This window comes from Lissotriton vulgaris, chromosome 1_1, assembly GCF_964263255.1.
Source record: "Lissotriton vulgaris chromosome 1_1, aLisVul1.2, whole genome shotgun sequence".
NCBI lineage: Eukaryota > Metazoa > Chordata > Amphibia > Caudata > Salamandridae > Lissotriton > Lissotriton vulgaris.
Genome location: NC_141685.1, coordinates 276,343,347 through 276,369,623, shown reverse-complemented (window position 1 = coordinate 276,369,623; position 26,277 = coordinate 276,343,347). Strand labels below are relative to the sequence as shown.

At 50.9% G+C, this 26,277-nt stretch overlaps 1 protein-coding gene across 1 annotated transcript; it reads left to right on the top strand.

Moving 5' to 3' along the window:
* Positions 1–216: 216 nt before the first annotated feature.
* PLK3 (polo like kinase 3) lies at positions 217–15,230 on the top strand. The gene is made up of 14 exons (XM_086952303.1): positions 217–530; positions 6,182–6,289; positions 6,742–6,858; positions 7,025–7,154; positions 7,462–7,645; positions 8,481–8,679; positions 8,762–8,888; positions 9,784–9,890; positions 10,178–10,289; positions 10,627–10,710; positions 10,832–10,994; positions 11,096–11,225; positions 12,875–12,985; positions 13,640–15,230. Exons 1-14 carry the CDS (start codon positions 360–362, stop codon positions 13,832–13,834), a joined length of 1,938 nt encoding a protein of 645 aa, XP_086808429.1. The 5' UTR covers positions 217–359; the 3' UTR covers positions 13,835–15,230.
* The last annotated feature ends 11,047 nt before the right edge of the window (positions 15,231–26,277 follow it).

Below are 26,277 nucleotides of genomic sequence, written 5' to 3'. Positions count from 1 at the left end.
ACATTGTACTTCCAGGCTCGGGTGGGCTTTGTGCCCCACACAGAGAAATCCCAGATGGGAGCCCTTATTGTGTGGGACACACGCGGTCGGATTTCCCCTTTAAGGGGGACAGGTAGGCGTGTCCCTCTGCAAGCTGGGCGGGGTCAGCCGTCGAGCCTGACGTTACGTGACGTCGCCTGGCTCATTGATAAAACGGGTTGCTATTTCCCTGTGCTCGAGGACAAGTGTCTTACTGGTGCGTTGGAGAGCGCGCGGTCTGTCTCGCGCCCCCGGATGATTAGCTGCTCTCGCGTGCCGTCCGTTCCGTCTCTGCCGTGCGTCCCTCGCGGTGACCCGTCGTCAACCGCCACCGCGTTACCATGGAGTCTGCGTGCTACCTGTTGCCGCACCCGGAGCTGTACCGACCGGCGGCGCCTCTGCCTGCGCCCGAGCCCCGGGAGACCCCCCAGCACCGGCAGCCCGAGCCCCGGAGGATTATCAGCGACCCCCGCGGGGGCAGGAGTTACTGCAAGGGGAGGCTGCTGGGGAAGGTGAGCGGAGATGCGGCTGTGTGGTGAGGAGCCCGCCCGGGGGGGCAGGGGGCGGCTGCCGGGGACGTGAGACTGAGCAGGGGCTTCGGAGAGGGGTGGCTGCCGGGGAAGTGAGACTACATTCGGCTGAGTAACAGTGTTAAGATGGAGCCCCCCTCCTGCTGAGACCGGAGTGGGGTCCCGTGCGGTCTCGAGTGGGGAGAGGCCGCTGGGGACAGAGGGTGCTGCAGAGGGGGAAGATACCCATGGGCCCAGAGATTGGGTGATATGCTGCTGCGAGAGGCGAGGCTGCTCGATGGAGACTGGTCAAGAATCTGTGGCGAGGGCTTGTTGCTGGGGAATGCGAGACTGACACTGCTGGGAGTAACCTTGGGAGAGCATGGATTGATACTGCGGAAAGTGAGACTGCAGGGCTGGCACCATCTGGCTGGGGCATTGACTGGCCTCAGCAGAGACATGGGGGGGGGGGCTTGGAGTAAAGGGCTTTGGATGTTTGCAGGATGAGGTGGAAACTGCGCACTGTTTACACTGGTGTCTGCATGGAGGTGCATGCGAGACACGGTGTCATGTATGGGAGGCAGATGGAAGGCCTCCAAAGGAACATGCTAGGTGCATGTGGGTCCTGCTTTTTGGGAGGGTGAGACAAGGCTGTCCTGCAGTGTGCCAGACAGTCTACTGCTAGGGTGCAGTGTTAGAAGCTTCACCCATTGGACCGGTGAGAGACTTGGCATGTTGGAGGGCACTGATGAGCCCTTAGGGGAACCTGGCGAGAGCCACTGCGGCGTGAAGGCGCTGCTTCCATTGAAAATACCGGTTACAGAATCCCGCCTTGCAAGCATCTCTTGAGCTGGTTGCCCCTCTGGGCTGTCATACCCCCCCCCTCGGGGGATGCTTAAGTCGGTTGAGTGCCCCAGTTCTTGATGTCGATGCATTGTGCATTTGAATGGGTGATGTCATTGCGTTGATGGACAGTGAAGGGGGCTGGTGAAATGGCAGCTGTGCGCACAGCTCCCCTGCACCGATGAGGGCTGTCTCTGGGCTGGTAACGCCTGGTGCTGTTACATTGACAGCGGAGGGCACCTGCATGGGCGATTCTTGTTGTGGAGGGGCGAAGGTTGCTTAGTATTTTGTGGTTTGACATAATTTGTTGGTGGCGCACAAAAAGGAGCGCAAGGCTTGCCACTGGCCCAGCTCCCTGTGAGTTTTTTAGCTTGTCGCAGCGCAGGCTTTGCCCTCTGACTTGTAATACTTCACATAGCTCGGGTTCAGTTTTTCCAACAAGTAATGTTAACCATAACCCTGTTATTTCGTGCTGCCGCCTGCTTGGGAACAAGTGTGTGGAGGCAGCGTATGCACACCTGTTCCATGACTCTGTGCCCCAGCTTGTACATCAGTGGCATCGTAGGCCTGAACAAGACTGGCAGCTGCAGTAGTGTCCCCCCCTGCTCACTAATGGTAGGTGCCAGGCTCGTGCGACATGTTGCTGCAATGCATTTTGGCACAGGCCTTGGCGCCCTCTATGACTGCCCTGGTGGGGTATGCCCCCTCTAGGGGAGAATGCATCTGTTTAGCTCTGGTGGGGGCTTCTGCCGCGTTCTTAACCATTGCTTGTTCTGCGATCACACGTCTTGTTCAAAGCATACCTCTGTGTTTGCGCTGCTTCGGCTGTCTTTGCCCGGTTACTGCGAGGAATGTGCGGCCGGACCTGCCCGGCAGCTGCTGCCTCTGGGGGGAGAGGGGCTTTCCTCCTCCACGTGTCCAGCTGCTCCAGGCCGGGCTGAGTCACCGGAGCTCCTTCCGGAGTCTCCCTCTCCTCCCTGCCGGCGCTTCCTCGCCCTGTGACGAGGCCTGCTGCAATGTCCTGGGCGAGGCCTGCGCCTGACAGGGAGTCGGTGCTGCTGCCTGAGCCACAGAGGGGGGCTGCCCGTGGCCCTGGTGATGGGCCGGGGCACGTGTGGGGGGGGCTCAGGCCGGTGGGACTTCAGGGCGCCCGGCAGTGCAGTGCTGCCGCTGCTTGACTCACAGGGAGCGGCGTGGACTGAGAGGCTCTGCCCGTGTGGGGGCTCTTGTGAGGGCCCCTCGGAGGGCTTTCAGTGCTCCCGGCAGTGCTGTGACTGCAGGGCTGTAGGGAGGACGCATCCATTCCGAGCCAGGCGAAGATCCAATTTACTGAGTTTATTAGTATTGAATGCAGGCCCCCCCGCAGGCCCGTCCTCAGACATCCACACCGCAGGTGAAGGAGCGGAGGCTGGATGCACAGAGCAGGAATGCCTCAGCCTGGATGAGTCAGCCTGGCAGTGCAGGAACTGCACTTTATGATGGGCCTGACATGATTATAAATGCATTCCCCAGTCTCATCATGCATGGCTGGAAGGGGATTATGGGTCTATTCCAGCTGTTTCCCGATAGGGCTGCATTGCTGGAGCAGTTGGACGAGTGTCTTAAGGGCCTGGCAGTGCTGGAGCAGTGGGACTAGTCTTAAGGGCCTGGCAGTGCTGGAGCAGTGGGACTAGTCTTAAGGGCCTGGCAGTGCTGGAGCAGTGGGACTAAAGTGTCTTAAGGTCCTGGCAGTGCTGGAGCAGTTGGACGAGTGTCTTAAGGGCCTGGCAGTGCTGGAGCAGTGGGACTAGTCTTAAGGGCCTGGCAGTGCTGGAGCAGTGGCACTAGAGTCTTAAGGGCCTGGCAGTGCTGGAGCAGTGGGACTAAAGTGTCTTAAGGTCCTGGCAGTGCTGGAGCAGTGGGACGAGTGTCTTAAGGGCCTGGCAGTGCTGGAGCAGTGGGACTAGAGTGTCTTAAGGGCCTGGCAGTGCTGGAGCAGTAGGACTAGTGTCTTAAGGGCCTGGCAGTGCTGGAGCAGTGGGACTAGAGTGTCTTAAGGGCCTGGCAGTGCTGGAGCAGTGGGACTAGAGTGTCTTAAGGGCCTGGCAGTGCTGGAGCAGTATGACTAGAGTGTCTTAAGGGCCTGGCAGTGCTGGAGCAGTATGACTAGAGTGTCTTAAGGGCCTGGCAGTGCTGGAGCAGTATGACTAGAGTGTCTTAAGGGCCTGGCAGTGCTGGAGCAGTATGACTAGTGTCTTAAGGGCCTGGCAGTGCTGGAGCAGTGGGACTAGTGCCTTAAGGGCCTGGCAGTGCTGGAGCAGTGGGACTAAAGTGTCTTAAGGGCCTGGCAGTGCTGGAGCAGGGGGACTTAGAGCTTTGTAAGAAACCTCTGGCAGTGCTGGAGCAGTGGGACTAGTGTCTTAAGGGCCTGGCAGTGCTGGAGCAGTGGGACTAGTGTCTTAAGGGCCTGGCAGTGCTGGAGCAGTGGGACTAGTGTCTTAACGGCCTGGCAGTGCTGGAGCAGTGGGACTAGTGTCTTAACGGCCTGGCAGTGCTGGAGCAGTGGGACTAAAGTGTCTTAAGGGCCTGGCAGTGCTGGAGCAGGGGGACTTAGAGCTTTGTAAGAAACCTCTGGCAGTGCTGGAGCAGTGGGACTATTGTCTTAAGGGCCTGGCAGTGCTGGAGCAGGGGGACTTAGAGCTTTGTAAGAAACCTCTGGCAGTGCTGGAGCAGTGGGACTAGTGTCTTAAGGTCCTGGCAGTGCTGGAGCAGTGGGACTAGAGTGTCTTAAGGGCCTGGCAGTGCTGGAGCAGTGGGACTAGAGTGTCTTAAGGGCCTGGCAGTGCTGGAGCAGTGGGACTAGTGTCTTAAGGGCCTGGCAGTGCTGGAGCAGGGGGACTTAGAGCTTTGTAAGAAACCTCTGGCAGTACAGAGGAGTGCATTCTTCCGGGGATGCTCTGGCCGTGCAGAAGCAGTGCATTTCAACTAGTGGACGACAGTGTTGCATTCCGTCTGCCTGAAGACGGGCATGGTATGATCGGAGCGGCACACCGAGGTCTCTAAAGGGCCGAGTGTCTCTTGACCGGTGGAAGGACCCGGCCTTCCTACAGGCGCCTTCACCTGCCGCTGGGTTGAGCTCGGAGCGCCGCATGCATTTCGACAGGTGGGCCGGCATACCGTCCAGCCCGTGTTCAGTGCAAACGTTTGGAGCGGTTTGATCGCAGTTGCGGCCAAGGCTCGCACGAAGGCATCGTTCACCGGGCGAATCTTTAACACCCCGGCGGTGGGGGCGGTGCTTCATTTTGGTCACCAAGGCAGCCTCAAACACGTGCGCCCCCCGCCTGCGGCTCCAATCTGTGAATGGAGCAAGGTTACTGAAGCAATGCGTGGCTGGAGACCCCCGCCCACATGAGATGGATGGGGTGCGGGGTGAATCCTCTGAATGCTTCAGAGCCTCTTAAACCTTGCTTCCAAGGCTTGTTGAATGGCGGATTGTTCCTTTATCCGCAGGCCGGGCACGACTGACTACACATGGCCGAGTAATCATTCACCCAAAGATTAGCGCGGCTTGCTTTAGTCCTTGGGCAGCTGAGGGGCAGTGGTAGAGGTGAGCCAGCACTATTAAAGGAATGCATCCGGTGCCCCTCTTGTACCCCATATTGACACACTGTGGAATGCGCTGGGTTCTAGGTATCCATGTTACGTTGCCGAAGTCCTTGTCCCTGGGAGGTAGGTAGGCGGGAACTTCTTTGTTTAAAGAATGCGGTTAAACATTGAGTTGCCTTGGCTGGTGGCCATGCCAGCAAATATTTATCCAGGTCTCTTTGCAAACGTGGCCTCCCGTTCAGCCTTTTGAGTACGTTAAACTGGGTCCCCTCTGACGTGTGCACTCTGCCTACACAGGCAGTATCTCTGGCGAGTCCATCTATCCCTTCAGCCCTTTGATGGCGTGCCTCTGAGCCGGATCTCTCATGGCGTGCCCACCCTGACTTGGCCTCAAGGGTGCTAACAGTGTATCTCTGGCTTGTCAATCCATCCCTTCAGCCCTTTGATGGCGTCCCTCTGAGCCGGATCTCTCATGGCGTGCCCACCCTGACTCGGCCTCAAGGGTGCTAACAGTGCCAGTTCTTAGCGGTCAGAAGTGTAACACGCAGGCGATGTTGGTGAGCCTGTGAAAGACCAAGGGTTCTCAGGTAAACTTTGGGTACCAATAGGATGTGAAGTGTCCATCGCGGCTTATAAATATATAGTGGACCAAGATGACTTTCACAAACGACTGCTTGTGTGTGGAACAGCTTGAGATAAATGCATGAGAATGGGCATAGGTGTGCCAGGTGGCCAGACCTACCCCATGCCCAGCATTGTGGCTACTTCCCCTAGTAGACCGGATGGCAGCCACCTTTGGCGTGAAGGTGTGGCAAGCACGCATGTGGTTGTGATACGGTTTGAGTGCACCTGGTGTGAATCCCATGCCCAGCATGGTGTGCCCCCACACACCCCTGGTGGCTTGTAAAAGGACTAGGCCAGTGTTGCACGTTATCCAGGCAGGGCACCCTGCCTTGGTTCTCATGACCACCACTAATGCCAGAGCACCTTTGGTGCGAAGGTCTGGTGTGCACGCATGTTGTGATGCGGTTTGATCGCACCTGGTTCCTTGTGAAAGGATTAGGCCAGTGTTGCACATTTTAAGGGAGGGCACCCTGCCATTTGACCCCCCCTTTCCCGTCTGCTGCAGGGAGATTGTTGCCACTTGAAACTATGCCCAAATAGATGTGACCGTTTTATTGATCTACTAGTTTGCAACTTAGTCATGATCTGCATTCTTTTTGCAGGGGGGCTTTGCGAGATGCTATGAGATGACTGACGTCACGACCAACAGACCCTATGCTGTGAAGGTGATCCTGCACAGCAGAGTAGCCAAACCTCACCAGCGGGAGAAGGTAAGCTACCACTTGGAGATAATGCTAGTTCTTTGGGAGCACTAAACCAGTACTCGAGCCATGCTTGAGACGAAGGCCACCTACCTGACTTCCCCCTTAAACTTGATCCCCACCCCCTCCCAGACAGCATTCTATTGGGGCAATGCTGAGTATCTTTCTTTCCATAATCCATTTTCTACCTCAGCTCAAGGGGTGGCCAATGCGTGCCAACTGCAAGTGGGGGTTGTACTGGGACACAAGGGCCTGAAGCAGCTGATGCCTTAAGAGGCGCAGTGTATCCTGCCAGTCACTGCAGGCCTGGTCAGGGCTGTTGAGATATCAAACAGGGAGCTGGAAGTGGGGACGAGTCAAGAGGCTGCTTTACTTTACAACAGCAGTACGCATTCTACTAGATGGAGGCGCTCACTGCTGACCCTCTCCACCCAACTCACCTCCCATGTTCTTTTCTTCAGATTTTAAACGAGATCGAGCTGCACCGGGACCTCCACCAGCGCCACATTGTCAAGTTCTCGCACCACTTTGAGGATTCCGAGAATATTTATATTTTCCTCGAGCACTGCAGTCGCAAGGTAAGCTTCACGTCTTCTGTTTGTGCACACACCAGCGCTCCCTCCCCTTCTATGTCTGGTGTGAGTGACCCTAGAACTACGACTAAAGCTTACGTTTCCAAATACTGGTGAAGATGTCTGAAACACCTTGTGTCAAGTGGCTCAAACTGTGTTCTTTCTTCCCCAGTCTCTGGCTCACATATGGAAAGCCAGGCACACGTTACTGGAGCCGGAGGTCCGCTATTACCTCAAACAGATCATATCTGGCCTGAAGTACCTGCATCACAAGGGCATCCTTCACCGGGACCTCAAGCTGGGTAGGTTCACTAGACTGCTCCTTGGTGCTCTCGATGGAAGGTGCTTACATTCTGTGCCCAAGTAGAATAGGTCTGGTGAAAGAAGGGCCAATTTCTCTAACCAGACGTGGAGTGATCGAAAAGGAAATGAGCCTGCTGACCCAGGAGTCCGCAGTGCACCAATGTGGGCCCCCTTAGAAATAGATCTGTGCTTTGCAGCAGGACAGTGACTTGTTCATTTACTGTTGTCGCATCCCATGTTTTTTCACCTCTGATCACATTGTCTTTAGTATTTTGTGTATATTCATGTAGCTCTTGTGATTGGCAGGTAACTTTTTCATCAACGACAGCATGGAGCTGAAAGTGGGAGACTTTGGGCTGGCCACCCGCCTGGAGCCGGCGGAGCAACGCAAAAAGACTATCTGTGGGACCCCCAACTATTTGGCCCCCGAAGTGCTTCACCGCCAGGGCCACGGGCCGGAGTCCGATGTCTGGTCCCTGGGTTGTGTAATGTAAGTGAATTGATGCTTGGCTGTTTAATCTATAGCAGAGTGATGAAAAATGTGGTGTTGAACCAAACAAATGTTTACGTCTAAATATAGCTTGTTGTTTCCGGCTGCCTCGCTGTTGCTAGTTCACCTGGGTTAGCCACGGGCTTCCTGTCGCATGGTTTCCAACCACAGGGCTCTTGGGGCGGGCGTGCTCAGTCGGTGAAAGCTGCATAGAGGGTGCTCTGCCCAGCTTTCCTGATTTAGTAGTTCTTGCTATTGCGACAATGATCGTATATTTTGCGCACAAGATTTTTTAAATATTTACTGGTTGATGCAATGATGCTGCAACATTTGTTACCGGGGTATTTACCACCAGGTGGCCATTGTAACAAGGAAGCTGCCAGATCCCCCCCCCCCCTCGCTGGGTTCTCGCCTGCAAGTTGTAGGTAATCTAAGTCTGTTGCTTAAAATGTGCTTTAACATTCAGTGCTTTATAGATCTATATTTGTAAAGCGCACCAATGCCAATGGGCGTCTAGTCACAGATGTCTGTAAGGAACTGTACTGAGGTAAAATATTAGTGAAAACTAAAGCTGGAAAGAGCCATGATTTCAGAGGTTTCCTGAAAATGCTCAAATTGGACTGACTTCTCAAATGCCAAGGCAACAGATTCTATAACAGGCAGGCGGAGTGGACAAACCTCCTCTCACCCCAAGATACTTTGTTAGCTTTTGGGACAGTCCTTTTTTTTAAACCCCTGATGCCCCAAAATGACATTCTGACCTCTGCTGGATTCATTTACACGGTCTGTTACTGTCAGTGCTTGGCGATCTTCTCACCAGTGCCCTCTGTTACAGGTACACCCTGTTGTGTGGGAACCCCCCCTTCGAGACCTCAGACCTGAAGGAGACTTATCGCTGCATTAAACAAGTGGAGTACACGCTCCCAGCCTCCCTGTCCACCTCTGCCAAGCAGCTGCTCTTGGGCATCTTAAGACGCAACCCCCAGGAGCGCCTGTCACTGGACGAGATCCTGGAGCATTCGTTCTTCACCAAGGTAAGCAGCCTTTCCGTTCAACTCGCTGACACATACTGCCCACAACGCGAGCAACTAACCTGATGACCCGCTTCCTTTCCAGGGGTACACACCGGACAAGCTTCCACCCAGCAGTTGTGTGATGGTCCCAGAACTGCATCCACCCAATCCAGCCAAGAGCCTGTTTGCCAAAGTTACCAAGAGCTTGTTTGGGAAGAAGAAACTAAAAGGTGAGTCCTTGCATGTAGGGCTATTTATTCATGTATTAAGTTTTATATAGCAGGAACAAGACCATTTCAGGTATTGGAGCACTGTATAGCATAAAAATAGCCTAGAATGTACAAGGAGTAATATATAGGATGACCGGTTTATGTCCGAATGCTATACTGTAGAGACAAACCTATAGTGCGTACAGATAATTAAAAGAGTCTGGGTGACAACACAAGTATCCTTTCCTAAAATAGAGTATTTGGCAATAGCTGGCTTGCAAGCTTTTGTCCCTATTCCTCTGGCGAATCTTAACACTGGTACTGGTCTGCCCAAATCCCCTACATGGTCTGACTTTGCCCAGAGTGCAGGGCCTTAAATCCTATTGACGCACCAATTTTGTCCCAAAGACAGTATCTGTTTTGTATTCTGCCTGGGTTGATCCGTTTAATTCCGGTGTTCTGTGCCCCTGAGCAGGTAACAGATGGGGAGGTGTGCCAAAGCAGAGTATTTAAGGTTGTCCACTTGACCTGTTGGTTTGTTTGCATTTTCTGTCTTTTTGTTTTGTAGATTTAGTGATAGATACAGGAGTTCAAGGTTATTTCTGAGAATGAGCGCAAGATTTCTTTCCTTAGTTTAAGTCGCCAAGATAAAATTAAATCTCTGCCTAATGAGTAGGTTTTGGGTAGTATGTTGCAGGACTGGTGCAGTTAGGCGCGCCTCACTACTTCACAGCAACCTTGCAGCTTCTGCACAGACGCCAACCGAGCGGCTGAGGAAAAGCTTGTGGGTTTTCTAGGGGCTGCAGGATGAGGTGTCTGAACTTCAATCTTACTGTTGCTGGTTTATAAAGTGCATGGCTAGTGTTTCCTGCTCTGTAGTGCAAGGGTTGCTCATCTCGTCTACGTTTTTTTACAGCCAAGTGTCCGGAAGAGGAGCAAGATGACCTCTCCAAGCTAGTTACTGGTTTTATGAAGACTTCCATCTGCAGGCAAATGAGCTACAAGACGGTGGAAGGGAATGAGGTGAGTCTTGCTGCTGCCTGGTAGAGGCTCCTAGAGCTCGGGGGTGGTTCGTGGGACCGCATGCGGCTTGGTTTGCTCCCTCCACCTCCCCTTTCATGACTTGTGTAATCAGTGTTGGGTTAGTGGTAGCAGCCAGGGCTTTCTGCCTGGCACAGGCAGTAGCTGCCTCTGCGGTGTGCTCTGGGGTTCAGAAGACATGGTCTCTTCTTTGAGACAAACACTCCAATAGATTTGTGCTGGAACACGAAGGTTTGACGTCAGTTAAACATATTTTTTATTCTGAATAGGTCACGCCTTTGAGTGGCTCCAGCTGCAGCCCCGTGGAGACCTTGGCTGAAGAGAGTTCTGGGAAGTCTGTCTCAAGATCCATTCGAGGAACCATGGCCAGCAGCAGTGAAGGTGAGCAAGGAGGTGCACACATTGTGGCGCGATCTAGCTCTGGGTCCCTCAGTGGTTCCTTAGCAGGCCCTACAGTACTTCTGCTGTTGGAAGGATCCAATGTGCGAGGGATCTTTTGGGTCTGTGCTTTGGCTACCTTAAAGGGTGCAGTCTTCAAGCGGCGTCAGCTGCCTTCTATGGTCTCGTTAGAAATGGCTTCCAGCTCATGAGCGTTTGTAGTGAAGATGTAACTGAGGCACCCAGGAGGTGGGGCAGGAAGTTGGGTTCACAGCAGGCATTCAGTTAGCATACTAGAACTAGCGTTAATTGTGCCCTTTACCATCTTCTCTTCCTTCAGTGCTGGACGACTGCGTCTCCTCCTCAGCCATGATGGGCTCTGCCATCAGGATCTTAAAGAACTGCCTTTCCTCTATGCCAACAGGTAATTTGGTCAGCCCGCCCTTTCCTTCCCAGCCCACTGCTTAGCTGGTAGTTTCGTCCCATCAGGTGAGATCACACTTTGCTTCTGTTCTCAATCTCGGATGTACCTGCTTTTTCCTCAGCTGACAAGAACCCCTCCTGCCTGGCGCGGCACGAACCCTTCGTCTGGATCAGCAAGTGGGTGGACTACTCCAACAAGTATGGCTTTGGCTACCAGCTGTCCAACCAGAGCATCGGCGTCTTGTTCAACGATGGCACGCACATGAGCCTGTCGCCCAATCGCAGGTGAGTTTAGGCCATTGGAGAGGCTTGGGGTGGGGTCTATTGTAAGCAGGCTGCTGGCTCTGTCAAAGCCACAGGACTGACGTGCGTCTTCTTCCTGACAGGACGGTCCATTACAACCTCACCAACAGCAAGCACTTCACCTTCCAAGCTGCTGCCATCCCGGAGCAGCTACAGGGCCAGATGAGCATCGTGCAGTACTTTGCCTCCTACATGGAGAAGAACCTCATGAAGGTAAGAGCAGGCCAGGCTGTGCTGGGGCGGGAGGGCAGTGCAGGCGGTCTGAAGAAAGTTACTGTTGTATCTAGCCTGTGCAGGAAAGGGCTAGACATGCAGTGTTTGCTGCAGGTTATGGTTGAGGTTTGCCTATGGTTTCGTGTGAAAGGTGTGGGGTTGGATTGTGGCTAGTTTTATATGGGTCTTTAGCTTCACTTTCAGACTGGGGTAAGTTTAAAGCGAAGGTGCTGCAATTGATTAAACGTCCGAATATTGGAGAAGAATGGTGCGGCAGGAGGTAGTGCAGGGCTTTTCTTAAAATGGGGGTCAGCAGTGTAAATGGGGTGTTGGGGATAAGGTAGTAATAACTGGGATCAGACTAAGAATGACCGTACATTTATGGGCCTCTTACAAATGTAGAGGTAAAACGTGACTTGGTTTTTGCCTCTACTTTTAGACTTTCAATTTGTATTAAATTGCATCTTATACCAATTTTGGAAATGCTCTGAGTTAGCCCAGACTAGTAGTAGGGTGACGCCAGCCTCATGTAACGGGCACTCAATGGGCTCTTGCAGCCTGTGTGGCACCCCCTGCGCTCACTGAGCTGCACCACTATCCGTAGTAGCACCTCTGAGCCTGTGTGGCACCCCTGCACTCGCTGAGCTGCACCATTATCCGGAGTAGCACCTCTGAGCCTGTGTGGCACCCCTGCACTCACTGAGCTGCACCACTATCCGGAGTAGCACCTCTCAGCCTGTGTGGCACCCCTGTACTCCCTGAGCTGCGCCACTATCCAGAGTAGCACCTCTCAGCCTGTGTGGCACCCCTGAACTCGCTGAGCTGCGCCACTATCCGAAGTAGCACCTCTCAGCCTGTGTGGCACCCCTGCGCTCGCTGAGCTGCACCACTATCCGGAGTAGCACCTCTGAGCCTGTGTGGCTCCCCTGCACTCACTGAGCTTCACCACTATCCGGAGTAGCACCTCTCAGCCTGTGTGGCACCCCTGCACTCGCTGAGCTGCGCCACTATCCGGAGTAGCACCTCTGAGCCTGTGTGGCACCCCTGCACTCACTGAGCTGCGCCACTATCCAGAGTAGTACCTCTCAGCCTGTGTGGCACCCCTGAACTCGCTGAGCTGCGCCACTATCCGGAGTAGCACCTCTGAGCCTGTGTGGCACCCCTGAACTCGCTGAGCTGCGCCACTATCCAGAGTAGTACCTCTCAGCCTGTGTGGCACCCCTGAACTCGCTGAGCTGCGCCACTATCCGGAGTAGCACCTCTGAGCCTGTGTGGCACCCCTGAACTCGCTGAGCTGCATTGCTTTCTGCAGGAAAGGCACCTCTTGCAGCCTGTATGGCACCCCCTGAGCTGCATGGCTCTCATGAGTGACACCGCTCAGCCTGTATGGCACCCCATGAGCTGCATAGCTTTCATGAGTGACACCTCTCGGCCTGTATGGCCCCCCCTGAGCTGCGTAGCTTTCATGGGTGACACCTCTCAGCCTGTATGGCCCCCCTGCACTCAGTTGCATAGCTGTCTCAGGAAAGGCACATCTCTTGCAGCCTGTGTGGGTGGCACAGAATGTGGCAAGACTGGTTTGGCGCCGGAGGGTTGGGTTTCGTGTGGACTGCCTGTAATGACGTTTGTTTTCTGTTTCCTCTTTGAAGGGAGGTGACCTGCCCAGTATCGAGGAGGTTGGCCGGGTGCCTCTTCTGCTCCTTCAGTGGGTGAAGACCGACCATGCCCTGCTGATGCTGTTCAGCAATGGAACCCTGCAGGTAAGGATCGTGCCACGCCCTCGCGCTTACTTGTGCTCCAGGGCATAGTTCAGTGGAAGTGACATGGGCTGAGGATTTTATTGCTGCAATGGCCTGGGCTGTAAAATGTAATGTGCCAGTGAATGACTTTGTATTTTCATTACGGTTCATGGAGGCAAAAGGGACGCGATAGACCCAATTGCGTATTTTGGGTTGGTGGTTAATGGTAACCTGCTGCGCATAAAAATGGACTGTTCAAGCATGCACAGTGATGTGAAGTGAGGAGTCTTAGAGCTGCAGGTTTCATAATCCTCCTCACAACCTATGCCAGCTGTGGTGACCCACCCAGTCCATCTCTTGGTATCTACTGCAGATCAGTTTCTTTCCCCTCACCACAGGCGGTTGGTTCCCTAATGTCCATTAGTGGTTACAAGGGTTGCTCAAGGGTAGGTCTGCACAAGGGATAATGGTACGAGGGGGTTGCCCAAGTGGTAGTATGAAGGCCCTAAATATAATCCGATCCGTCCTTATGGAAGCATTCCTTTTCGATGTGGAGTGATGGTGGTGGGTGGTGAGCTTCATGGGGCTTTATGTTAAACATTTAGACCAACGTTTATTTTGATTCACTTCACAACTTTTGATACATCCAGTAAATAAACCAAATTTTTCTTCTAGGTGAATTTTTACAATGACCACACCAAGATCATTCTTAGCAAGCCTGAAGAGTCGTTCTTGCTCACCTACATCAACCGGGATCGTGCGTCCTACACCTACCGGCTCAGCTCCCTGGTGGACCAGGGCTGCAGCCTGGAGCTGCAGCACCGCTTGAAATACACGCTGAAGCTTCTGCAGCAGAAGGCGGAGGCCTAGACATGAGGTCTCCAGGGACTGGATTGGACTCTGCAACTACGTTGCCCTGCAAGACTCCTGTGTTGTGACTTCAAGGACTGTGCTCCTTGGTCCACAGGTGGAAGCGGGCCTGGCCTGCGGCAATGTGGACAACCAAAACTTGTCCATGCCTCTTTTCTGTGGAGCAGCCGGACCACGAACTGTGCCTGCCGCAGGGTAGTTGACCTTGTGGAGTACTCCTCTAAGAGGAGGGATACTGCCCATCGTGTGACATGTCGTGTAGGCGCAATGGTTAGTGGAGCCCTTAAGGGAACATTTGTCCACCCAAGTAGATGTGAAGTTTCAGAGCCTACTGTTTTTGAAGGAAAAGGGAACTCTGGTTGGACTATCAAACCAGAGCATGAATCGGTACTGAAGTCCTTCCCAGGCCACACCAGACTCTCGGCAATTATTGCAACAACAAAAAACCTTCACGGACTGCAGGCTGCGTCTGACGGCAAAGTGTCCTCCAGGATGGTCTGCTGTTGACTGATGTCTCCAGCTTGTCTTTGCTAGCCTTTCTCTTCCATTCCAACTCTCCCTGCATTCCCTTCGCCTCGGTACTGGAGGTCTCTAGCCAACTCAGATATTTGCCGGCTGCTGCTAGGCCTGGAAACTAAACCTGCAAGTGTTTCAGTTTTCAGGAACTAGGTGCCCTGTAATTCCTGGGATTTGTACCACCCTGCCTACCACTTCCAAAAAACGTTTTAGATAAAAAGGGATGACCATGAATCCCTGGTTTCTTAAAGTTGTTGGAACCAGAACCGTTGCCTCTTATGTTACCAAATGTGCCATTGCCAAAAATCTACGCCCTGGCCAACCACTTCCTGTGGAACTGGATGTTGATGTGTCAGCGGCCACAAAGAGTGGGCATGGTTCTTTAATGACCCCATGCTTTCATTTGTCCTGCAAATGCAATAAGTGTTGCACTAGATTTATTTGGCAGACTGTTGCTTACTCTTACTTTGTTTCCAAGTTGTGTTTTTGTTGTCGAATTTCTTTGTATCCATCAGCCTCCCTTGGTTTCTTTAGGTGGGGAGTGAGTTAACTGTCCCACCTACAAGCAGTCTCAAACTGCCTGAAACCTGCTGCTGGTCTGAACTGTGATACATATATATTGTACATATATATTGTGCAAGAATGCCTTGCCACTGACTTGAATGAATCCAGGGGTGGCTGGGAAAAGACCTCCCCAGTATTGTGAACATGTGCGTTTGAAACGCTCCGACGCATGACTGAGATGACTTTCTGCGTCATCGGCCTAAAATATTTATGTATTTATACTGGATTATTTATTTTGCACATTATGTTGGATCTGAAAGACTTTCAGATTTAAATTGTTTTTTATTTAAAAATAAAATGTGAATTGAAAAGATGACCGTTCATGTGGTTTTGGCTGGTTTGTTGCTCGGGTTGTGTAATGTGTAGTGTGCAAGGTAGGTGGCTGTTCGCTGCCAGCGTGCACAACCCATAGCTTGTCAATGTCATTTAATCTCTGGTTAATGCCGCCCAGGGCAGGGCTGAATCCACGTAGGATCCCAAGAGATCGACTAAAGGCCTCTCCAGCCCCAGGCTGCGATCACCTTGCCATTAAAGTGTAACTCGAGGGAGTCGAAGCATCTGCCCCGGTGGGAGGAGTGGGATGTTCGACTGTAATGGTCAAAGACCCGAGCCCCATTGTTAATCCGCAGATTGGTAAACCCCTGAAGAGTGGGCCTGGGTAAACTGGAGGTGCACATATGTACATAGATCTGACCAGCGGCGGCACTTCCCATTCTGCCACTGTATGTTTAATGTGCTCTCGCGCCCAGTGGCATGGCTGCCACAAGGAAACATTGTATGTACCTTTTATACCACCTCGCCTGCAAACAGTGGTCTAGGCAGCCTGGCCATAACCATCCTAGGTGCACTGCAAACTTACAAGCCCATCAGTCTGGGCGGTCCTTTGGAGAAAGCGGCCCTGCGAGGCTTCTGTTGGATGTCATGGGCCTGGGTCATGGTCCTTCTGACTCGACCCTGATCCACAAGTTTGCCGCATCACCTACTCAAGGTAATCAAATGAGCAAGCAGGACTGTAGGGTGACGACACTTGCGTTTCAGGTATTTGTATCCAGGTACCTGTGCCGAGCAGGGAACGACAACCTTTCTAAAGATGCATTCCTGGGCCTGGAATGCCAAAGCCGAGCGTACACCTGTTCCAGGTGTAGTCTGTCCCTGAGCATTGTATTTGCATGTTGAAGTGCTGTCTTCTGTAGGAGGGGGCATTCCCGAATAGGGAGAACCTGCGGTTTATAGCCTCGTAAAACCTGGACCACATCTGGATGAGGCTGGCTATCCTCGACTGGAGGAACCTTCTGATTAAATCATTAACAATAGTCCTGTTGGTTAGCCTAACATCTTGCAGTAGGTTGTGAAATCAAACCATGCTCATTTATCCATAGATTCCTGCACTGCCCAACATCAACCCCTGGCTTGCAACTTGCCCAACCACTGGAGTCTGCTGCTGTTGTCATATGTATAGCATTTTCATACCCCCTGTGAGGCTTTAAGCTCTTTCTAAGTCTAAGCAGTCAAGTAGCTACTCCACTTGGAAAGCACGGTTGGTAGTTTGTGGTAAAAGGGAGATGGCTTTTGTTGCTGTTAAGTCTTGCATGTGTGTAGCTGTGCTGAAGCATGGCCTGTAATGGAGATGTGTGAGGAATGTTCACACTTGTGTATATCTGGCCCCAGCATACGTTTATAGGCATACCGGTGCTTGGTCCATTTGGTTTCTGCAGTGTTGCCCTCCAAGGATGTCTGCACTGTAGCTGTATCTAAAGGAGCAGAAATGTTTCAGCCCATTGATAACCAAGTCCACAGTAGAACGTCTGAGCCACCTAGGAGCAGAGCGGATACAAACCCGTACCTTCTGACCTCACTGGAGGTGGGTCTGTGGCGTTAGCATACCATGTTTAACCATCTACATCACAGTAGTGTACCCGAATGAGTCCACGTGGCGGCAGTGGGCCCCTGGTCACCTGAGTGGATGCTCCTAGGGGGACTGGCTGAAACATGCAAGAATAGTCCTGCTGAAACGGTCTGTTTAGGGTGACATGAGGGGGGAGGGGCAAGGATGGAGGTGAGACTGGGATCTGGCCCTAACAGCTGTACTGGCCTTAATGCGGAAACTGGAAGGGCACCATAGGAAACACCCTTATGTGGGAGCCCTTAACCTATGTTCATCACTGGGGCTGGACTCACTGGAGAGCATTGGAGAAGTACAGACTTGGTGGCGGGAAGAAGCACAAGCCACTGGCTCCAAGACCTGAACTCAATGGAATGGTTGAAGCGGCATGGAGGCAGAGGAGTCTGCACAAGACTGCCTCTAAAGGTGGAACTCGCTGAAACAGATTCCAGAGGTGTCCATGCCCCAGCAAGCACACACTAGGTCTAAAATCCATGGACGATTGGTTCCTACAACACACAAATTCCTTAATACATGCAGTCGAGGAAAGCGGTCTTGTTCGGCTTTCTGACAGCCCTTCAATTCCCAGATGGTGTGGGTGAGAATGGGGCCATGCGCATTAGTACAGATTGCTCATTTAGAATATACCCCCAGTCAGATTCAAAAACTGGTTCCTGTTCCAGCCCTTAAACCCTACTCGGATGGGTGCTTGAAGTGGTGTAGGATGTGAACTTACGGGGGTAAGGGTAGAAAGTGTAGTGAGGTGGGCATAAACATGCCAAGGTGCTTTTGGAAAGCATTAATGCAGGTGTACCCATTTGAGTACTGTTTTATTAATCCATAACCATGCATTTGTGGTGATGGGGGGCGGGGGGGGGGGGGTAAATAAAGGACACTTAGAGGTTCTGGGACTAGACTGCTACATTGATAGCCCTGGGTGGAGGAAGCAGAAGGGAATGTGAATGCTTGAGGCATATGTGGCTGTAGATCCACATGCTCTGCATACTTCTGCCGTTTAGTGTTGGGCTCGTTTGTGTGCAAGTTGTTTTACTTCTAAGAAGTCATTTGATTAAAGCGAGAAAGAAAGCAAATAAGGCCACCATCCTTTTACCTGCACCTCCAACAGTCCAGCCAATCTGTAACCTTCTCCCCTTCTTACATGAAGATCTCCTTTTATACACTCCACACGGGTCACCACTTCCATTCCACGAATAATTGGAGGGTGAAGACCCAACCCCATATCACTGCAACTGGACCCCTAGAATACTTATGCTGCTGAGCCCCCAGCAGACAGTCCCAGATCTGCACTCTGCTGGTCAATCCCCTCCAGACTCCTCCACTTACCAAGAGTTACTTGCCAGGGCAGCAGTGCATCATAAGGTTCCTCCCCATTAGAACCCTATAAAGGAGGATTTTTAATTTTATTTGAGACATTCCTCCAATCAACACAAGACCTCCCTATGCTAAAATGTATGTTAGACGCTGGGAATATTTTGCAGGACCCTGTCCGTGCACGGATGTTGGTGCCCTATGTAGACAAAATATATGGCTTCCCTTTCTGACCCCCTTACATTCGAGGTCAGCTTCCAACACTCTTGTTGTCCAGACCGCTAGATAAAGGGCTAAAATCTCACATAACCGGAGAAGCCCCCCCTCCTGACATAGAAGACTAGATGTAGCTGTGAAGAGGGTAGCAGCACACTGCCAACTACTGGCGAACTGCCAATTCCGTAGGCCTCTTAAGTAGTTATGACCGAGCCACATGGGACGAAATGGAAGAGCTCCTTCAGTACCTCATGAAGAACACTAAGCGAGAGGAGTTGGTCTGAGGGGAAATACTAATTTAACATTGGCCCTTGGTGCTACTGACACAGCTGCGCCCCCTGAAACCTCCACTACATAATTGCCCTCAAAACCAGACCTCGGGTAGGTTATTCAAGAGACTCCTATAGGGGAAAAAATCAAAGAGGAAAAGGTTAGTGTACCGGCCCCAAAAGCTACCCCCTACCAAACACTGACCAGCTCCTATGTCCCTCGATCACAACACCGATCAGGGCTCACTTACAATAGTTTCTACCCATTTGGTAGAATATCACTTCTGATCAATGAGGTTTGGATATTATACAAAACTGTTATTTCCTGGAGTTAACTACCACACCGCCCACAATGGTCTCTCGCAAACACGCACGAGAGCGCGCAAAACTTCTCACAGAAGAGGTACAATCCTTCCTTCTCAAAAGTACCAACTCAAAAACATGGGTTAAGAGTACTTTAATTTCTAATACCCCAAAAAGATGGCTCTCAGACCCACTCTAGACCGAAGGACTCTAAAAAAAAAAAAAATCCATTAGCTGAGAACTTTTCCATATGGTCACCCTCCAAGATGTCATACCTCTTCTACAGCAGGGCACCTTTATGACTGCATGCAAACTTTCACATACCTATACACCCAGCACAATGGCGTCAACTCAGGTTTGTGGTTCACTGCAAACGCGATTGGTTCAAAGTATTCTCCTTCGGAGTCGCCAAAGCTCCTAAAGTGTTCAAAGTGCCTTGAAGTAGTAGCTGCACACCTAAGCAGGCACGGTATTGAAGTATTTCCTTATGTGGCCGACTGGCTCATCGAGAGTTCCACTTTTGCAGAGTACCCACTCTGATCACCATACAGCTTTACACACATTGGGATTCATGATCGATATCCCAAAATCCGACCTCCAACAAATTTAGCCATGCTTAGGAGAAATTCTCAATTTGGGGAAAAGGGTTGGCTTATCCCAATGCCGCAAGACTAGCCTTTTCAGGCACTACCAAAATTTGAAACAAATGGTCTGGTTACAGCCAGAGCGGTTACATACCTTCTAGGCATGATGGCCTCTTGCATTGCAATAGTGCCTCATGTCTTCGACTAAACATGCGTCCTGTCCTGTGGTGAAATAGCTAACTTGTTGCAGAATCCTTCTTTTCTCGACCCAAGACACATTTGAAAACTTTGCCTATCCAAGGCCACTGGAATCCCAAACACCAGGATTTTCACATCAGTTACTTAAAGCGCCTAGCAGTTCAACTAGCGTAAAGTTATTCTCCACCTAGTGGGAAAAGTTGTCTTTGTTCACTAGGATAATATCACAGCCATGTTTTATCTACTGAAACAGGGGTGAACTGTCTCCATAACTCTTGGTTTGCCTAACAAATTTCCGGGTGGGCTCCATCGCTAAAATACACCTACTAGCGGAACACCACCTGGGAGCAGACCACTACTTTGCCGACCTCAGCAGGATGCGGCAACAAGTGGGAACTCCTCCCACAAGTCCTCCCCAATACATTTAATGGTCGGGCTTCCCCCAATAGGCCTGTCTGCAAACGCAGAAAATGCAAAATGGCCAAACTTTGCAACCAGATACCCACACCCTCAGTCCAAAGGCAATTGTACTATGGATGGACTGGTCGGGGACATTTGCCTGTTTTTCTTCCCCTCCACCTGCTTCCATTTGTGGTTCTGTAGTTAAGGTAAACACCCCTCAGCCTCATTCTGGTAGCACCCTCTTGGGCTTGCCAACCATGATTTGCAGCACTTCTGGAACTATCAGTAGTTCACAAGAAGCTGCCAATCGGGCTAGACCATCTTGCACAGAACCATGGAGATAGATGCCATCCATACCCAAAGTCCCTCAACCTTGCGATCTGGTTCCTAAAGTCCTAGAATTTGGATAACAAACTACCACCAGAATGTATGGCCATTCTCAAGGATGCATGTAAGCCCTTAACACATGCATGCTGTGCTACTACTATTGTCACTCAAAACAAATGTACCCACTCACACCAGCGATACAGGACATGGTCTGTTACCTGCTACACCTGCAAATGTGTGGACTAGCATTTACCTCCCTCAGGCTCCATCTTGCCGCAGTGGCTGCTTACCTTTACATGGACAATTGTGGTCTATTCCAGTTATCAAAGGCCTCAAAAGGATAACCCGTCCCAGAATCAATCAAGTACTATTTGTATAGTGAGTGTACCAGACGCTGTGCTGCAGGTATCAGCTGAAGAGTCAGGTCTTTCCCTCCCTTCTTGAAGTGGTTCAGCAAGGTTTTATGGGGGTGGGAGACAGGGTCGGGGGTGTTCCAGGCTTTGGCGGCAAGGTGGGAGGAGTGCCTCCAGAGCGGCTGCAGCAGATGCGTAGTGTATGAGCAAGGTGTGCGGCGGCTTCTGGGCAGTTGGTGGAAGATCAGGCAGTGATTCATGTAAGCTGGTCCTTAGTTGTAGAGGGCTTCGTAGGTGTGGGTCAGGAGCTTGAAATGGCATCTCTTCTGGATGGGGAGCCAGTGGAGTTTTTAGGTGCTGGGTGAAGTGTCCGCTTGAGCAGGTTGGAGATCAGTCTGGATGCTGTGTTCTGGATTGTCTGGAGTCTTGGCATGAGTTCAGTGGTGGTGCTGCATTAGTGCATTGCTGTAGTTAAGTCGGCTGGTGATGAGGGCAGCTGATTCTCTTCTGTCAAGTAGGGTTTGTATGTCTTCTGTTGCAGAGATCAGGGCTGTCTTGATGCTGTTGTTGGTTCTGAAGTCCTATTGAGATGGGTCCATAAGTTTTTTTTTTCTTCTCCAGATCAGTGTTTTTTTCTCTCCAGATCAGTGAGTTGAAGGTTGATTGCCTTCCCCAGCACTTTGGCGGGGAACTGGAGGAGGGAAATGGGACAATGGTTCTGGAGCTCGCTGGGGTCTGCCTAAGATGTCTTGAAGAGGGGTCTGACCTCCATTTGTTTCCATGGATTGGGAAAGGCGGCTGTAGGCGGTGAGCTGGTTTGTGGCTGATCTCGTTACTTATGAGGTTGAAGAGTGGAGGCATGGGTCGTTGGGTGCTCCAGAGGACTGAGTTCCTTAGTGAGGTTGTTGTCAGTGTGCCAAGTTGATCCCATGTGCTGAACGGATGGATGGTGGTTTTGGCTGATGGGTTGCTAAGAGGTCGGATGGTTGGGATCAAAGTTTCAGTAGATAGTTGCTATCTTGTTGTGGAAGTGGTTGGAGTGTCAGTTTCTGAGAGGTAGGGATTGAGTTTTGTGTGGCTGACGGCCCTTTGAATTCTGACAATGGTAGAGTTCTGTGGCTTGGTTGGCGCTGGTCTCGATCTGGTGCATCAGGACCTCCTTTTTTGTTGAGTTGATGGTGGAAGGCGTTGATGGCTGATTTGTAGGCGGCATGGTCAGTGTCATTCCTACTGGTTCACCATCTTCTTTCCAGTTGTTTGCACTTGCATTTTGATGACATGAGTTCTGGTTTGTATCAGCTGGCTTGTGTGGGTCTGTGTTTTGGCTGGTTTGGTCAGGATTACTTGGTTGGCAGTGCTGGTGATCCATGCAGTCAAATTTTGGCGGTAATGTTTGACTGAGCAGTGCTGAGGGCACCAGTCAATTGCTACGGAGTTACCTTGGTCCAGCTGTTTGTCTACATTTTAAATTTAGACCAACATCTGAAGTAAAATACATTATGTAATCATTAAAACTGATGCATAGAATACATTTAAGTGTTTTTCGTTTAAACAAAAATGTTAAATTACATTTTTACATTGAAGAGTTATTAAAATATGTTAAAATAGAAAATGCTTTATTTTTAGATATTTAATATTTATACTTTAAAGTAATTAAACCTTTCCTATGGGGTTTTATTTTCCGTTCCTACCTCCATTATTTTCTATGGGATCATGCTGCAGTACCTGTGACAGGCCATGTGTGGTGCTTACTCCTGAGCTAGAGTTCATTTACAACTGTTTTGGGTCCTTTTTGGCTGTAGTAACCTTAGATGGGCAGTTTGTCAACAGGCATTTGCTTACTCTTTTGTGGGTGATTGCACAGCCCTCCCTAAACCTCTCCTTAACCCCTCCCCTTCAGTAGTAAGTTTTCCCATTTTCCAGCTGCTCCTCTCTGTCCCTCACACATTTACTACTAGAAGGTATACGTGCATGTTGAGAGAGACTACAGTCAGGACTGATCTCCTCACAATAAGAGGTGGTACCTCTGTACTTAAGTTTGAGAATCATTGCCTGGTTGGTTCTGGTTACCTGCTACAAGAGTTGGAATGCAGGCCGTTTCTTTTGCATTTTAAAACTAGCCATTCTATTGCGCTGACCAAATAAATACTTCTCTAATATAAGCATACCGTAAACTAATTGAGGCAGTAAAATAATCGATTATTTTGTCACTGGGGCAGTGCAAGCATTCTTTAAACTTGACGCTGGGATAATGGAAGCATTGTTACGCTTCACTCTGGGGCAAGAGAAGCATTGCTTAGCTTGACTCAGAGGGCAATGAAAGCATTCCTTGACTCATGGGCAATGGTGCATTCCATGACTCTGGACGGGGGGGGTTATGGAGGCATTGTGTAGCTTGACTTGAGGGCAATGGAAGCATTGTTCAGCTTGTCTTGGGGACAATGGTGCATTCCATGACTCTGGGGCAATGGAAGTATTGTTTAGCTTGACTTGCGGGCGATGGAAGTATTGTTCAGCTTGACCTCAGGGCAATGGAAGCATTGTTCAGCTTGACTTGGGGGGCAATGGTGCATTCCATGACTCTGGGGCAATGGAAGTATTGTTTAGCTTGACTTGCGGGCGATGGAAGCGTTGTTCAGCTTGACCTCAGGGCAATGGAAGCATTGTTCAGCTTTACTTGGGGGGGGGGGGGGGGGGGGGGAATGGTGCATTTCATGACTCTGGGGCAATGGAAGTATTGTTTAGCTTGACTCGGGGCAATGAAAGCATTGCTTAGCTTGAATCAGGAGCAATGTAAGCATTGCATAGCTTGAATCGGGAGCAATGGAATCATTGTTTAGATTGACTTAGGGGGCAATGGTGCATTCCATGACTCTGGGGCAATGGAAGCATTGTTTATCTTGACACAGGGCAATGGAAGCATTGCATAGCTTGAATCGGGAGCAATGGAAGCATTGTTCAGCTTGACTTGGGGGGCAATGGTGCATTCCATGACTCGGGGGCAATGGAAGCATTGTTCAGCTTGACTCAGGGCAATGGAAGCATTGCATAGCTTGAATCGGGAGCAATGAAAGCATTGTTCAGCTTGACTTGGGGGGCAATGGTCCATTCCATGACTCGGGGGCAATGGAAGCATTGTTCAGCTTGACTCAGGGCAATGGAAGCATTGCATAGCTTGAATCGGGAGCAATGAAAGCATTGTTCAGCTTGACTTGGGGGGCAATGGTCCATTCCATGACTCGGGGGCAATGGAAGCATTGTTCAGCTTGACTCAGGGCAATGGAAGCATTGCATAGCTTTAATCGGGAGCAATGGAAGCATTGTTCAGCTTGACTTGGGGGGCAATGGTGCCTTCCATGACTCGGGGGCAATGGAAACATTGTTCAGCTTGACTCAGGGCAATGGAAGCATTGCATAGCTTCAATCAGGAGCAATGGAAGCATTGTTTAGATTGACTTGGGGGGCAAAGGTGCATTCCATGACTCGGGGGCAATGGAAGTATTTAGCTTGACTCGTGGTCAATGAAAGCATTGCTTAGCTTGAATCAGGAGCAATGTAAGCATTGCATAGCTTGAATCGGGAGCAATGGAAGCATTGTTTAGATGACTTGGGTGGCAATGGTGCATTTCATGACTCGGCGGCAATGGAAGCATTGCTTAGCTTGACACTGGGGCAGTGGAAGCATTGTTCAGCTTGATTCTGGGGCAATGGAATTGTTTAGCTTGTCTCTGGGGCAATGGAATCGTTGTTTAGATTGACTTGGGGGGCAAAGGTGCATTCCATGACTCGGGGGCAATGGAAGTATTTAGCTTGACTCGGGGGCAATGAAAGCATTGCTTAGCTTGAATCAGGAGCAATGGAAGCATTGTTTAGATGACTTGGGTGGCAATGGTGCATTTCATGACTCGAGAGCAATGGAAGCATTGCTTAGCTTGACACTGGGGCAGTGGAAGCATTGTTCAGCTTGACTCTGGGGCAATGGAATCGTTGTTTAGCTTGTCTCTGGGGCAATGGAATCGTTGTTTAGCTGGTTTCTGGAGCAATGGAATCGTTGTTTAGCTTGTCTCTGGGGCAATGGAATCGTTGTTTAGCTTGTCTCTGATGCAATGGAAGCATTGTTTAGCTTCACTCAGAGGCAATAGAAGTATTCCTTGACTGGGGCAATGGTGCATTCCATCACGATGAGGCAAAAAATCATTGTTTGGCTGGACTCTGGGCAATGGAAGCATTGTTTAGCTTCACTCAGAGGCAATAGAAGTATTCCTTGACTGGGGCAATGGTGCATTCCATCACGATGAGGCAAAAAAGCATTGTTTGGCTGTACTCTGGGCAATGGAAGCATTATTTAGCTTGAATCAGGAGCAATGGATGCATTGCTCAGCTTAACTCGGGGGCAATTGAAGCATTACTTAGCTTGACTCAGGGACAATGGTGCATTCCATGACTCTGGGGCAATGGAAGCATTGTTACTCTTGACTCAGGGCAATGGAAGCTTGGGGCAATGGAAGCCTTGTTTAGCTTGACTCTGGGGCAATGGAAGCCTTGTTTAGCTCGACTCTGGGGCAATGGAAGCCTTGTTTAGCTCGACTCTGGGGCAATGGAAGCCTTGTTTAGCTCGACTCTGGGGCAATGGAAGCCTGATTTAGCTTAACTCTGGAGCAATGGAAGCTGTTTAGCTGACTCGGGGCAATGGATTCAGAAAAGGGGGTGGTGATGAACAGTGTGTCTGAATTAAGCAGACCACTCTTACCCAGTCCAAAGATCAGGGCTGGATCCATCACCGTTCTTTAGCTCACTGCACCATCCCAGCTCAGAACCTGGCTACATGCAAATTAGTCTGTTCCTGTCCCAGTGCATGATGGGAACAGGGCAAACCAAACTACCAAGCCAATTCTTATACTGGGAAGGAAACAAGCTTCCGGGGACCGGTTTCTGGCATTTCAGCCGTCGTCGGCCCGGCTTGCTTGAATCCTGATGGTACAGTGAGCAAGGGACTCACAGCTGAGTATACCCTTCCACGCTTATGGTGGACAAAACGATTCAGAAAAGGGGGTGGTGATGAACAGAGTGTCTGAATTAAGCAGACCACTCTTACCCAGTCCAAAGATCAGGGCTTGATCCATCACCGTTTTTTTAGCTCACTGCACCATCCCAGCTCAGAATCTGGCTACATGCAAACTAGTCTGCTCCTGTCCCAGTGCATGATGGGAACAGGATAAACCAAACCACCAAGCCAATTCTTATACTGGGAAGGAAACAAGCTTCCGGGGACCGGTTTCTGGCATTTCAGCCGTCGTCGGCCCGGCTTGCTTGAATCCTGATGGTGCAGTGAGCAAGGGACTCACATCTGAGTATACCCTTCCACGCTTATGCTGGACAAAACGATTCAGAAAAGGGGGTGGTGATGAACAGAGGGTCTGAATTAAGCAGACCACTCTTACCCAGTCCAAAGATCAGGGCTTGATCCATCACCGTTTTTTTAGCTCACTGCACCATCCCA